Source organism: Blastomyces gilchristii (assembly GCF_000003855.2).
Source record: "Blastomyces gilchristii SLH14081 genomic scaffold supercont1.18, whole genome shotgun sequence".
NCBI lineage: Eukaryota > Fungi > Ascomycota > Eurotiomycetes > Onygenales > Ajellomycetaceae > Blastomyces > Blastomyces gilchristii.
Window position 1 is genome coordinate 452,348 of NW_003101665.1, and position 14,857 is coordinate 467,204.

The 14,857-nt window shown below is 47.7% G+C and overlaps 6 protein-coding genes across 6 annotated transcripts in view; 3 read left to right on the plus strand and 3 right to left on the minus strand.

Annotated features, from left to right (window-relative positions):
- BDBG_07213 (rho guanyl nucleotide exchange factor) overlaps positions 1-568 on the plus strand; it is a gene marked incomplete at both ends in the record, with an annotated part of 3,745 nt that extends 3,177 nt beyond the window's left edge. The window contains one exon of the mRNA XM_031722987.1: positions 85-568. Coding sequence (XP_031580049.1) covers positions 85-568 — 484 coding nt within the window. The remainder of the gene's footprint in view (positions 1-84) is intronic.
- Positions 569-2,064: 1,496 nt separating this feature from the next.
- On the plus strand, positions 2,065-3,824 carry BDBG_07214 (aminotransferase; the record flags this gene model as incomplete). Its single annotated transcript, XM_031722988.1, has 4 exons — positions 2,065-2,152; positions 2,328-2,800; positions 2,861-3,146; positions 3,223-3,824. 4 exons carry the CDS (start codon positions 2,065-2,067, stop codon positions 3,822-3,824), a joined length of 1,449 nt encoding a protein of 482 aa, XP_031580050.1.
- A 471-nt stretch (positions 3,825-4,295) lies between these two features.
- BDBG_07215 (thermatolerance membrane protein Dlt1) lies at positions 4,296-7,781 on the plus strand. Its single transcript, XM_031722989.1, has one exon. The coding sequence runs from the start codon at positions 4,352-4,354 to the stop codon at positions 5,645-5,647; it is 1,296 nt and encodes a 431-aa protein (XP_031580051.1). The 5' UTR covers positions 4,296-4,351; the 3' UTR covers positions 5,648-7,781.
- BDBG_07216 (D-isomer specific 2-hydroxyacid dehydrogenase) lies at positions 6,025-7,580 on the minus strand. Its single transcript, XM_031722990.1, has 2 exons — positions 7,154-7,580; positions 6,025-7,082 (listed from the first exon to the last, which is right to left on the minus strand). Exons 1-2 carry the CDS (start codon positions 7,388-7,390, stop codon positions 6,639-6,641), a joined length of 681 nt encoding a protein of 226 aa, XP_031580052.1. The 5' UTR covers positions 7,391-7,580; the 3' UTR covers positions 6,025-6,638.
- Positions 7,582-9,351, minus strand: BDBG_07217 (sucrase/ferredoxin domain-containing protein). The gene is made up of 2 exons (XM_002622219.2): positions 8,696-9,351; positions 7,582-8,559 (listed from the first exon to the last, which is right to left on the minus strand). The coding sequence occupies exons 1-2, from the start codon at positions 9,041-9,043 to the stop codon at positions 7,795-7,797; spliced, it is 1,113 nt and encodes a 370-aa protein (XP_002622265.1). The 5' UTR covers positions 9,044-9,351; the 3' UTR covers positions 7,582-7,794.
- Positions 9,352-10,725: 1,374 nt separating this feature from the next.
- On the minus strand, positions 10,726-12,963 carry BDBG_07218 (zinc finger protein 501). The gene is made up of 4 exons (XM_031722991.1): positions 12,871-12,963; positions 12,590-12,781; positions 12,355-12,434; positions 10,726-12,294 (listed from the first exon to the last, which is right to left on the minus strand). Exons 1-4 carry the CDS (start codon positions 12,916-12,918, stop codon positions 11,787-11,789), a joined length of 828 nt encoding a protein of 275 aa, XP_031580053.1. The 5' UTR covers positions 12,919-12,963; the 3' UTR covers positions 10,726-11,786.
- Between the last annotated feature and the right edge of the window lie 1,894 nt (positions 12,964-14,857).

Sequence of the window (14,857 nt, forward strand, 5' to 3'; positions counted from 1 at the left end):
TATCCCTGCGCACATGGCGAGTATGAGAGCACCAGTCAATCGCAGCCAAAACAATTCCCCAATAAATAACACTCTCCCCGTTAGGACTGCCACCCAGTCACCGGGCATTCAGCAACGCCATGGACTCCCCCCTAACCCTTTTCCCGAGCCCCAGCTTTCTGGTCGGATCGAGTCCCGCTCGCAGCCAGCGCCCACATCGAATCCAATGCAATCCGGCCTTTCCTCCCCTGTGAATCAGGAGGCTGAACAGGAACTCTATATGCCCAGCCAACTGAAAGCCAAAGTTAACTTTGATGACAATTATGTCACTTTGGTGATCGCAAGTAACATACTTTTCCGGTCTCTAACAGATCGCGTGGACGCAAAGCTCGCCCGATTCACTGACCGGTCCATTGGGAATAAATCCGTGAGACTGCGGTATAGGGATGAGGACGGTGACTTTGTCACGATAGATAGCGATGAAGCCGTTCAACTTGCTTTTATGGAATGGCGCGACCAGCACCAAAACATGTTGGCCAATGGCCAGGTTGGAGAAATTCAACTCTTTTGCCAACCCGTCGAAAACTGAGATTGGTCTATCACTCCATGGACTCAGATATTGTGCAATAATTGAGGATGATCTACTTTTTTTTAGATCCGTATACCTGTTGAATTTACTGCGCTACTGCCTTTTGTTGTCCCTTTTATTTTCATTTTCTCGATCTACGCATCCCATGGTAGTTTTTGGCGCCGATGACACGTTTGCTTCCAAATTTATATTCACTAGGATTGGCTTAAGAAGCATAGCTTCCTTGGTTGTCGTTTTTCAATACTTGATTCCCCCTCTCCGACCTCCCCCCTTCCAAAGGCACAACGTCCTACACGGCTGTCAGACATCCACCGATCTTCAAATGGCCAAACTCGGAGGAGTTTTTCTGAAATACGCTTGACACATATCTTTGCATTTTTCTTTTGATTATCGGGCGGAACACTGAGAAACGAACAGGCTAGCGAAAGTTGAAATACATGGTTAGCATTTTACTCTTAAGGATGCCCATGCTAGTCACCGATGCGCCGCTGCTTTCCGCTCCCAATCAACTTTTTTCTTTACCCGGAACAACCGCATTATTTGGCAAGAGACGATGTAATCAGTTTGTGATTTGAATTCCTTTCTTTCATTATTATTATCATCAAGAAATGACCCCGTATGATTGAACGTACATTACCCTATGTAGATGTTGAGTTTTACCTTGTTTTCCACGCCACGACTTAAGCGAGGGCGTCAAGATTTTTCTCACTCGCCTGCTACGCTCGCGCAGGCATCTTACCTCTTGAGCTATATCTTAACTATCTATATCTTGCTTCACATACACTTCACACACACTTCATATTTGACTCCTCTTCTTTCTATTCTATTTGCCTTGGTTTTATTTGCGCTTGGTTTTACTTCCGTACCGGACCTCACCACTACTATGGACTTGGTGGGTTTCCGTGGAGCAGGTAGTTGCTGTGTAACGCTAACAACGGTACGGGTGTGGGTTGTCAAATAACGCCGGATGTATCAATTGTGCCATGCTGTAGCCTTCTTCGCCAAATCCTCCCAGAATGGGAGACAAGCAAATTTCTGCAAAGACATAGATGTGGTTATACTGAAATGCCCCTCCTATTCAGACTCTCAGAGTGATAGAACTGTTACACTTGACAAATCGAAGTGGAAATTAAAAAGTATATTTTTTCCCAACAAAGCCTCATCATTTGATTCGTGCTATTAATAATGTATAGTGGGCCATGTCACAACCTCAACTGCCCGCTGCACGACGGGCGCGATCCAACATGACCCCTCAGACTCCGACTTGTCTCACAGCCAGTCAGATTGCAGAGCAGATATTCACGCATGAATTAGTGAGGCATTTAACTGACAATGGCATTCTGAGCCCTTCGAGATAGCCGTCGTGACTGGAAAAACGTTCCCACCTGGCTCTCGCTCTACCACTACTACTCGATAGAAACATAGAGAAAAGAACAGTTATCTATACAGACTTTACATATCTTAGAGTATTTTAGATCTCTTAGGGGTCCCCCAAAATGAGCTTCTCAGGCCGTCGTCTCTCCATCCTGAGCCCCTCCTCCCAAGCCCGCCGCTTCTCTGCTAGCAAAGAACTCTCACAGAACGGTTTGTTTTATACCACCACCCTCGTAGCAAGATTTAATTTTAATTTTAATTTTTTAATTTTTTTTGTGAAAAATAAAAATCGACATGTGTACTGGTTAAAGTCGATAATATCTTCAAAATGCATCGTCCTTGATTTGCTTACCCCTTTCAAACATATTAAAATCATCAACCGCAGAGAAGACTTCCGAAACCCATCGTCAGTTCCGTGATGCGCACGAAGGCCACCGTCCTCACGCCGGGCTCGACGCTACTCGCGCTTCAACCGGCGTCGTGTGGACGACCGAGAGGGCTTCCGAACATGGGTTTCTTGAAAACCCTTCGCTATGGGCAAATCTCGGACAGGGAGCTCCTGAAGCCGATGATGATATCGCAGGCAGCTTTCCCCGCCCCACTTCGATCCCCATAAGCTCCGCGTCCCGCGAGTACGGCCCTACTGCCGGTATCAAGCCTCTCCGTGATGCGGTGGCGAGGTTATACAATGAACATTATCGGCAGGGGAAGCAAGGCTATACCTGGGAAAATGTGTGCATTGTACCTGGTGGAAGAGCAGGGTTGATTCGTATTGCCGCGATATTGGGCAATGCGTATCTATCGTTCCCAATCCCAGACTACTCGGCGTATTCGGAGATGTTGTCTTTGTTTAAGAATGTAAGACCTCAGTCGTCAAGTTTGGATTTATATGTGTGTTGATGTGTAGAATGTGAATAGTTCGCGGCAGTTCCAATGCCCTTATCGGCTGCGGACGGATATCACATCCACACTGATAAGGTTGCCGAAGAAATTGCTCGAGGGACTTCGGTCTTGTTAACATCGAACCCCAGGAACCCAACGGGTCATGTCATCAACAATCCGGAGCTGGCCAAAATACAGGATATCTGTCGTGGGAGAGCAACGCTTATCCTGGACGAGTTCTACGCTGGATATAATTACAGCACTGGTTGTGATGGCTCGACTACTAGTGGAGCGATGAACGTCGAAGACGTCGACACAGACGGCAAGTTTTATTAGGCATCCTTTACTACCACCTCTTTAAGATCAGGTTCTTGTTTGAGCTAACCAAAACTGAATAGACGTTCTCATCCTCGATGGTCTGACCAAACGCTTCCGCCTCCCCGGCTGGCGAATCGCTTGGATCTTGGGACCTAAGGAATTCATCGAAGCCCTTGCCTCCGCTGGCTCCTACCTGGATGGGGGCGCCAACGTCCCGTTTCAAGAGGCGGCAATCCCCATGCTGGAACCCTCTCTCGTCCGCATGGAGATGAAAGCACTGCAAGTCCATTTCCGCGAGAAGCGAGATTATGTGATTGGTCGGCTGGGGCAAATTGGCTTCCAGATCACTGACGTTCCAGATGCAACGTTTTATATCTGGCTGGACCTTACTGCGCTTGAGCCCCCTCTCCCGGCTTCTGCGAATATCTCAGACGGTCTGAACTTTTTCAACGCTCTACTGACGGAGAAGGTGATTGTTGTTCCTGGGATATTTTTTGATCTGAATCCAGCGAAGAGGCGGGATTTGTTCGACAGTCCCTGCCACCATTTTGTCAGGCTGAGCTACGGGCCGAACATGGACGTGCTGAAACGAGGGTTGGACGGCATTGAGAGGGTTATTCGCCGGGTCAGGGGTGAGGTCATCGCTGACGATCTAGAGGACGAAGTTGCTGTTCAGGATTAAAAATCTCGCAATCTTGCTTCGTGACAGAAGTTCGCTTTTGCTGATGCTATTTAGAGCGGCACGACCCTAGATAGAATGTCTGTTCGTATTTTTTTTTTCAATTTCAGGGTCCCAAACAGTTGGGCCAAGCGCCCACTCTATTGCGCTTCACTATAATAAAGGGCGTTTTCGCAGTTACCATGAATCACAGTTTGGTTTAGTTCAACGTCTTTTTATCAGAACAAGAAGGCCTCATTTAAAGCGCCTTACAGGGAGGAAGTTCAGAAGAACTGGTGTAAAGAACGGGAGTACTAGCATAGTGCCTGCCTCAGGAATGCACATTGTAAGGCCTCCTCACGCTGTTTGTCGACCTTAAAGCTATGCATTGATATCATCTCGAGGTCTCTATATCTACTCGTACCCAAACATCCTTCAATAGTAAACTGACAAGTGTAAACACGTGAGCCCGCTTAAACCTAAACCTGCTGTTCCTGGCCGGGTGTGTCACGTGAAAGCGTGCTCTTAACTAGGTAACTATCCATCAAACGATGGGCGTCACCACCCTAACTAATGCTGCGTCTTCTATTGCTCAAGGACATTGCGCAACCTTCTCTCCCCACGCCCATGCATTATCCTGCTGTGAGGACGTAGTCACCATGCCGACGAAGTCGCGGTTATTCCGCGTCTTTTACACAACCCTTTTTACTGTTCTTGCCATTATCTTTTTGATCTTAACTCTCCTAACCCCTGCTGATACTATCTACCAGTCCTCCAAGACCCACCGCCTGGGTAATGTTTTCATTGTCAGCGGTGTTTATATAATAACCCTGCTTTTGGCTATATTGATATATGCCAGCCGCATCTTTACTAACCGCAGTGTCCTTGCGGGTATTCCCAAACCATGGATTCCAGTGGAGAAGCCTGATGTTCCAAAGAGTGTGCGAAGACTCGTTGTGGAGGGTCTGTCGAGGAGTGCCATCATTGCCCAGCAAGCACGGCCGAGAGACAGGACTGGGGAAGACAATAGCAAGTTGGATCCTAGCTTGACCATCCCTACCACAAGACCACCGCCATGGGGTGATATCTCACACCCTGGCTGGACTGCCCCTGGTTGCCCCGATATGCCCGACCAAGAATTCGAGCCGGTGATTAAGGAACTTCCGCACCTCATAGAGGCAAAGGCAGTATCTCTTGCCCCCGTGGACCCTCGTCTTCCAGTCTTCGACAACCGAGACGCAGATCAGACTGGCGAAAATCAACCAATTCCAGATGAACGTATTGTCGAAATCCTCCGAAGGCCTCATAACATGCCCCTACGTGACTACATAAACCATCTAACACATCTTAATCTCATCAACCCCGTAGACCTTGGCCGGTCATTTGTTCGCCTCTACGAGCGCGGCAGATTCGCCGACGCGCCGTTGACTGAGCAGGAATTCAGATCATTGCTGAGCATGTTTGCTGAACTCCTAAGGGGGATGTCAGAACTCGATCCGGAGATCATTGCAGAAATCCAGTCTGAAAGTTCCACGGACGGTGGTATGGAGCCGTTTAGTGGCGAATCAAGCGGCGTTCACATCACCAACAGCGTTCCCGCCAGTTCTAGTGCGTCGTTCGCGTCCAGCAATCGATCAGGCACTAGTAGTCAGTGCAGCCGCTTTCATCCCTCCAGCACTCCCAAGAGTGGCTCTTTCATCCTTGATAGGTCCGGTGACAGACAAAGCTTACGTGCTCGGGGCAGTCGAACGCCATCTGCGTATTCCTTGCCAGCTTTGGCATCGAACCTTTCTGCCGCTAGTTCGGCAGGGAGTATCATTCACCGCACGTCATCGCAGATGTCTTGAGCGACTCCTGCTGGTGTGTGTGCCGCCGGAAGGCCGAAGAGCGTTGAACAGCGGTGATTCCGGGACTGTTGTTTTCTCCTTCCCACCCCCTTTCCTCCCATTGTATGAGTATATAATTATTTCTTTTCGATTTTTCTTATGTCTTCAGTTCTTACCTGAGCAAGGTGTTCTGGCGAATAATAAATGGGATCAATGGGACAATGATGTGTGGTTTTTTTCCCTCTACTTTTCATCCAATTCGCAAACAACATGTATTCTTTGTTTGCCTGGGTTTCTTCTCTTGGTTTTCTGTATGCCCTGGGGGTCTGCGTGGGGATATTTCGTTGTTGATATTTTCTTCTTCCATTTAAGGCGTTGGGTTTTGTAGGAATATTTTATAATCAGTCCATGCCGATTGGAAGTTGATATTTGAGTCAAAAGCGGTCCATTTACGGCTCCTGGCCCTCTTCTTCTAGGACACCGGGCAAGATCAGCTGTCCCCACAGGCATCATATTGCTATGAATATTAGCTGGCCAATTACAATAACCAGTCAATCAGACAGACATTCTAACTTTGGGGTGGATGTTGAAAGAGATACTGGGGAACTTCGCCCACATGTACATGTACATGTACAGTACATAAACACAGTGTCCATACATATAAGTGCTCCTCTTTCAAGCCAGCAAAATGGATCATACTAATTTATCCTCCACCTCATTTCCATTTAACCAAATTCTCCGCTTGTTCCTCATACCATCGATGCATAATCCCTTCTTCGACATATCCCATATGCTGTGGGAGCAAACCCTCGCTGCGGCCCTCCACTCCCCGTCTCGTTGTTCTCCACGCGCTGTCACCAGGCAAGGGTTCCATATCGAAAACGTCCAGTGCAGCACCCCTTATCTTCCCCTCCTTCAACGTCTTCAGCAGCGCTTTCCCCCCAATCAACGGACCGCGTGACGTATTTACCAAGAGCGCCGTGGGCTCATAACACCCAACTCCTCCTCCCGTTTATGATAGCATGTAATGCACACTCAGAACATCCGCCTCCCTAAACAACTCCAGCTTACTCGAGACAACCTCAAAGGCGCCTGCCGGTAAACCCAATGCCGCAGCCTTCTCATCCGCCATGTCCTGCGTGAGATTACTCGACCACGCGACGACCCGCATGCCGAACGCCAATGCTCCGATCTTTTCAGTCGCCGTCCCGAGCGACCCGAGCGACCCGAGCCCCAAGATCCCGAGCGTCTTCCTCTCCAACCCCGCCGCAAAACTCCCCTGCCACCCGCCGCTCTTCACCACCACATCATCCCGCGCGATATTCCGCGCCATGCCCAGGATCAATGCCCAGGTATGTTCCGTCGTTGAGCCGGTATGTGGTAAAGAGTCTAGCTTTTGCGAACGGGCTCCGAGACCTATAGTCCCCGTAACCAGGCTGCCCCGCTCCGCACATGCCTGCTGGTCTATGGCACGGTTGCAGTGGCGGTGATAAGGAGGTATTTGAGGTTGGGGAGGGGGGAGATGACCTCTGCAGAGAACGGAGTCCGTTCGAGCATTGTGGAGATTATGTGATATGGTTTTAGCCGGCTGATGAGAGCTGCTTTGTCGCCATCATTGTGGCTTGGGTGCAGGGTCTCTGGGAACGAGGTTATGGATGTGAGATGGAGTTTCAGGTGGGAGAATTTGGCGGTAGCGATGTTTTGGTAGTCATCGAGGATGGCGAGGTTGAGCGGGCTACTTGCTGGCATGGTTCCGTTTGACATTGATCACTTTTACTGGTATCTTAAAGCAGATCGCGCGACCGATGCGAAGAGTAAGAGGCGGGGTTTGGGGTGAATGGTTTATCAGGCATTGAACGGTCTGGTATCATCGTCCATCCTAGCCGCACTAGAGCCCAGGAATCAGGTCGAAGAATTTGGCCTAAGCCGGCATACTGCAGGGCTTTGGCGACTTATATAGGAATATGATTTCGAAATAAATGTTATTAGCCCCTGAATATATGGATATATAGTGCTAGTTTGGATGGCTAAGGCGCCCAAAACTTCTTAGAATAAAATACCCGAAAGTCTCGCAATAGATTTCATCATGTAAAGTAGATAGAATAGCCCGAAAAAAAGAATAAAAAATAAAAGAAAGCCAATAAACCGATTCTCACCCTGCCAGGAAATCACCAGCTCACCAGGCCCTTCTCACGATCAAACCCGCCTCTCAGCTGGCTCTCTGGCTTGATAACCTTCCCCTTCAGAACCGTAAACTTCACAATCCCCTCGCAATCTTCCGGCCTAACCCTCGCAAGCCAGATCCCCTGCGTAGCCCCTTCTTCACCACGCGCTGCTCTGCCCGCTTCCGCAGCAGCGTCCGCGGAGTCGATATTTCTCCGCCGGTACACAATCACATTCGCGGAGTACTTGTGGCCGCCAACATGGCTTATGAAATATATGCCTACCCCACCAGGGCGTTCGTCGTTGAGATCCCTATATAATCCAAGGGGCCGTAGGTGCCTTTCAAACTCTCGCCGGAGCAAGGGAGCAGATTGGCCGCAACGAGCGTCGCGGGTCCGCTGTGAACAGAGGAGAATCACGGCAGAGTGCCCACAGGGGCGGGAGCGGAGAGGGGTTAGGGCTGTATAGCCGACGGAGGAGTTAGGGACCGTCTCCGTCTGGGATGAAAGAGGCGTGGCAGGAGTTGAATTGTCAGACTCTGGGTCTGGGGTGCGTGTCTTTGTAGTTGGCAATGAGGTATTATTTAGGGGGGAAGTGGTGGTCAGAGAGTGGCTGACGAAATATGTGATCAGGTCTGAAGCGAGGGCAGGGGTGACGTGATCGACAAATGTGAAAGCTGGGAGGATGAGAGCGGTGGTGGGTTGTTTCCCAACCTCATGATGGTGATACTCATCCGGGACGGGCATGTTCGAAGCAGACAGCTTCATGGGCTATATATATTGTCCACAAATACAGTTAGCATGATCCACTGGGCAAATCTTTTTGACGAGCCAAAAAATGAAAATGAAAACGAAAATGGATTCCAGCTCTCATTACGCAACAACCAAAAGAAAAAACATCACGTACCCCATTGCTAGGTTCCAGGCCCCCTTTCTCAATCGCTTCCATGACGCTTCCCTCCTCGTCGGTCACATCCCTCACCCAGTCCGTCTTGCCCGTCGCAATGAGCAAGTGGGTGGCCCATCCTTTGACATGGCCGTATAATTTATCTTGAGTGTCAATGTCAAATTTGGCAGGGTATCGGATTGTGCAGCTAGCACAGTCGCGGTCGCAGTCTTCCCCGTCAACTGCTGGGTTGACTTTGGTAAAGAGAGTATGTTCTGGTGCGGTGGTACACGTCGTTTCGCTGTCCGCTGCTGGGCTGCTTGTCCCTGGTGTGAGAATCGCAGCCCCGCGACGAAGCAGAGCTTGCATCTTTTCAAAGTTGGTATTCCGACAGCGCCGCGATATCTTCTACCCTCCGTATACTTTCAAATTATTTTTTATATGTATATGGAGCAGGAAATGACGTTGCTGGTATTGTGCGGTTTTTCCAAGCCGGGAGAGTTTGAGGGCAGGTTATCAGATCCCTTTAATCAATCTTATCTGATTATGCCAAGACACCGGAAATATTCCGTGGCTGAGATTTGTCAGCGTGGATATCAAAAGTTCCAAATGAGGAAACAAAAGAAGGCCTCGGGTTCCTCAAGATCGATTCCACCCCCCAATGCACAGGATTATATGTCGATTAAGTGGGAGATGGCTTTCATAGATTTGATGTCATGGTGACAGCATGCTTTAAACAAAGTTTCTAACGCGATTTAGCTGCGGAATCCATGGTATCAATCGAAACAAGCTCTCACAACACAAAAAGGCAAAAATAAATAAATAAAAAAGAATTGGGCCACCGATGAAGTTATTTTGAGTAGGTATTGCGCTATCTGATCAATTTCCTGTGCAACGGATTTGTAAGTTCTATCTTTCTTATATTTTGGATCTTCTTCTTCTTCTGCTGCTGCCGAGGTTTTCCTGAGCGATATTTCTCCGTGTGGATGTTCTCCAAAGTTTCACCCTCTACTATGTAAAAACCCCCTTGAGGAAAGAGTTCAAACTACTCAGGGTTAAACTTTCACTAGCCGGCTGCGGTATGGTATCTCTCGCCGACGGACGGCGCCCGGGAGCCGGGAAGCGCCCATGTGGCCAGCCATGCACCCGTCTCCACCGAACAAACATTTCACCCCACTCCGTTTCGGCCCGGTCCTCCTAACCCTCGGGCTGCTAGCACCGGAAATCCCCCCCTTTCTCTCACACGTCGTCGAACCATACCATACCATTGCCCATATGGACAGGCCAGGCAGACCTTTTTCCGAAGAAGCCGGGGGCTAACTAAAAATGCTTTTTTTTTTTTCGCCGGGCGCCGCCCCGTTGAGAATTCGCCGATTCTTTATTTATTTATTTATATTTTTCTTTTTGGCCTCTTCACCAAAAACAAGAGCGCGCGAGAACTACGCTGTAGACATGTGCCGAACCCTCTCGCGATAGATCATTTGTACTATACGCACAGGTTAAACATACGGGTAAAATATGTTGTTGGTTCCCTGGATCACCGCGCGGGATCCCGATCCCCTTGCATCGGCTTATAAAGTTATAACTTAATCTGACCCAGATGCTGAGAGAGTTAAATTTGATCACGTTTGTGGATAAAATCCGGACTGTCTCCTACGGATTGGGGTGGTTTATGCTCATCTATAAAATCTCAATACCAAGGCAAGGGGGAAATTCAATGTTAATCAGTATTTATTTATTTATGTATTTTTCGTACTCAGACTTTCCTTTTCCTGTGCCAGTATTATTTCTGTTACATGTATGGGTGCTTAGCCAAATGCCCTTCCTTGAGTTTATCCGGCACCCTGGTCGTCAGGTTTCTTAATGCTATATGGACATGTTGGGAACGTTGGTTACACGACATACCTGGGCGCTTTGTGACTGTGGGCAGAGGAAACGTGGGGTTGGTATGCACGTTCCCTAACAAGTATGCATATCTACATTTGCAACTCCCCCTCTTGAGGAAGATGGTCAGTACTTTAAGACAATGTACGCAAAGCAAGTATTGCGATGTTGACAGTTCAGGAGTGCAAAAGAAATGTTTACATATCTAGCTAAGGTGGTGGGTATCCACATACAATTACAACATTGAAAAGGGCGACGGAAAAAAAAGAAATAAAATTAAAAATAAAGAATGAACGAAAGGAGAAGGGGGAAAAAAAGCAAAAAAGGAGAAAGGGGTGAAGAAAAACAATGGCAAAAACGTAGAGCAGAAGTGAAAAGATAAGAAAACCGGAAGAGCAAGACCCCTAGAAACTAAATTATGTAACTTATTTTCTCACGCAGACCCTATTCATCGAGTAAGTACGTGGATACAACCTCATTCAGCCAATTGTTTTGGAATCGAAGTGTACTATTTAGTAATTACTTCCGTTAACCCCCATGTTTCGAGATAGGAAATGTAAGATAACATAAATTCTCGTTCAAGCTTTCACTTAGATGATGGAAATAGTTGATATGTGAGATCTCACAGAGGAAAAGAAAAAGGGGAAAGAAAAGAGTAGAAAATAAACGAGATTAAAAGTGACAGGTAAAAAAAACCAAAAAGGAAGTAGTGAAAGTGAAAAAGAATAACTCAAGGGATATCAATATTAAAAAGGATGGCGCCCCAACACAAAATAGAACAGACAATTTTACTACAAACAAGAAGAAAAGAACAAAGGAGAAGAAAAAAGAAGAAAACAACCAGCCAAGAAAAGCCAGAAAGAACTCCAGTTGCCGAAAACGAGAGCGTCCGGGGGACGGATAGGGAGTGTTTCACCTTGTTGCCGTGTGTGTATATGTTGCCTATATCATAAATCTTCATTCGATTGGCATTAGAATAAAGTAGAGTGGGAGTTTAGGAAGGATCATCAGTCCCCTCAAGTCCATAAGAGAGGATATAAACTGGACTCATGGCAAGCCGAGTTCCCGCCTCAATAAAATTTAAAAGGCGGAGCATTGAAAATTAGGGGCTGGAATATGTCCAAAACGAGGCCGTAGGGTAGGGGGCGTCGAATATTTGCATCGTTTGTGTATCTTCGTCTTTGGGTAGCCGTCAAATATGGAGTGTCTTTTTGGATAATAATCACCTTTAACCTTCCAAGCCTAGGAAATCCCAAGATCTTGGGTCTTGGTACGGGTTAAAAATGCGCGAAACCATGGGTTTATTCTCCATAGGGACTTCCTGGTGGAAAATTATCGGAGGCCGAGGTTCGTACTCTGGAACCACTGGAGTAGCTGGGGAGAATCTTAGGACCGATTCTACTGGGGTGGGAGGAACTTCGTAGCGTTGAGCTTGGGGGTTGAATACGAGCCCGGAACCAGTATAATTAATTTCAGCTCCGATGACGGGTTCTCCTCCAGGAACTGGTATGGAATGAACAGGGGGAGGTTGTATAGGAGGGGGGTAGAAGCCATGCGGAATCATTTGAGGAGGTGGATAGGTTTGCTGTGGATCGGGGTGACTGCTCGCTGGGGGTAATAAGTTAGGGGGCGGCTGCAAATATAACGGTTCTCGGGTGGTGCGAACGGATGGCGGATGGATCTCAGGCTGATGAGATCGATTTTGATGCTTGGTCAATGTCGTTTTTCGGCAGAAGCTGGAAGATACGATCAGCTTCTTCCTATTCAAAGGTTGACGAAGGGAGGGGAAAGTTTACCTTCGCCCACACTCAGACTCCAAGCACTTATATGGTCGCCTGCCGGTATGTATTCGTCTATGACGAGCTAGACTCGAGGACTAGAACCGAAGTTAATTCCATTCTCGGCCAAAACGGAAACGACGCAATTCAATCCCACACACAAAGATTAGGGTTGCGTGAAATGCTTCGCAGCATCTATCTAGGTCATGGTGCAAATGGTAGGTAGCTGGCAACGCCCTGAATGTTAACATACATCAGAAAATGCTTTACTGCAGCTCTCATGGTCGCATACATGGGGCTTCTCTCCAGTATGGGTGCGGGAATGGACAGTCAGGGCAGAGCGTTGGATAAAGCTTTTTGTACAATCTGGGAAACTGCACTTATAAGGTCGTTCGTTCGTATGTATTCGGTAGTGCCTGCACAAATCCGACTTTCGGTTGAAAGCCTGGAACAAAACAGAACAATGACATCCAGGTCAATCAGCTAATTCCGGACATTGCAAGTAAGTAATGTGACACTTAGTCTTTATCATACCTTTTTACAGCTATGCCAATCACACGGGAAGTTACGCGTACGAGGCATGTTTGCTGGCAGCACAGCCAGGCTCTTCAAAGGCAGAGAGCGCAGCAGCCAAAAAAAAAAAAAAAAAAAAAAAAAAAAAAAAAAAAAAAAAAAGTGATTTAGAGGTGAAACGAGAGCATCAGTGCCGGAAAATATTGTGGCACGAGGTAGAAGAGGGAGCGAACGTCAAGATAAAGAATACAAATGAAGTCGAGATGAGAAAAATAAAGATCGCATAAGAAGAAAAAGTACAATAAACATAAAAATAAAATAAAAATAAAATAAAAAATTATGGTGAAGTGAAAGGAAACACTATTAAAGAAATTGAAGATGGGATGTTGGTTGTGGAGAAGAACGCAGCAACGAGTGGGAGTGGAGGGCAGACAGAAGGCATGCGGCACTAGAATTCTCGACCTTCACCCGCAAAAGGAAATAAAAGTGGCTAACCGAGAACGTAAATAGCTTTGCAGATTGTTAGCTCAAGATAAACAAAAAAGCAAAAAAGAAAAGAACTGACGATGGGGGGTACGAGGAAGGGGAATTGAGGGAATGAACCATCTCGATATAAACCACGCCCTATTGGCTGCCGCGGCCAGTATCATACGGATACTGCGCGGATACTGCTGGGAGGAGATTAGCGGTAAAGTAAGTTCACTTCCAGTGGTCAACGGACGCAGTGGATGCTGGGCACTCCTAGCAAGTGGAGTTGAATGATTTACAGGGTTCATCGATCCAGCCGTGTAGTGACTTTTAGCCTTTAGAGAGACTTTAGGCGACGGTTTGGACGGGTGCTTGGGTGTGGGTGGGAGGTCTCTCCTGGGGAGCGTGGCTTAGCCGTCTTCAAGGTCCACGGAAGCATAATAATAATTCTGATTATCGTTCCCCCCCGTCGTCTCCACACATGCTGCTCGCCAGGGCCAGCTTAAAGATTTAGGGGTCCCTTGTCCAGCAAACCCCAGGTTGGGTTTGCCCCTCTTATGTGGAACTCCCGGGTAGCGCTTTTCTTCCGTCAAGGCCACTCCCAAAATAATGTCACTAACCCTGATTGATCCCGGCTCCGCAAGCCGCTCCAGTGAACGAGCGGATGAGAAAAACTTCGACCACACCATACCCAAGTGGAAAACGTTTCATAAATCAAGGTTTGGGAAAGAAGGATGTAGCTTGGACGCTGGTTTTCGCTGCCTTCCTTTTATTGTCTCAAGGCTCGCTGCTCTCGCCCGCTGTCAGACGCTGTCAGGGTCCAGGGCACAGATCAAGTCAAACGTCCGGCAGGCGTCTTTTGTGGATTATTAGACATTCGAATATCATGTTGACCAGCAACATGATACGGCGTACAAAGCTAAATTCTATTATTTCCTGGGTGTCCGGCAATTTTTGGTGGGCCACCGAACTCCTGGGGTACCAAACGGATGGGAACGTTAATTGAAACGAGGTAATCCATATGGAGTATGGAGTTGCCGTAGGTCTTGATTGGATAGTATCACGGGTCAATCAATTTAGAAGGACGATTCATGGCTTTTGATGGTTAGCTTGAAGCCCATGTCCCTGTAGAATGCTATGTAAAGTCCCAAAGCATGGCTTCGCATATATTTATGGTGCTGTTGGTGATCCGCCAGACCGGCCATCTCTCATAACCCACAGCACGGGGGCGAGTGGGATACTCTGAGGCATCAGGATCAGGAAAGCATTCATACCCTGAAGCCAGGAGAAGCGTACCATCACAAAAGCAGGTCGGACGGATTTCCAGATGGGATTTAGCAGCACATGTGGTTGTGCATTTGCACAACGACGCATTAATCCTCAGAACGAGAGGGCGTATCCATGGACGCGAAACAGATAAAGATATGTGGGTAATTTTCTTTCCTTCATTCCATGTGGCCTCAACCAAGTTTGTCAGCTCGGTAAGTGCACTCGCACAAGAGCCGTTTGTCCCTTCTTCTGGTTGTGAACTTGTTGAGTT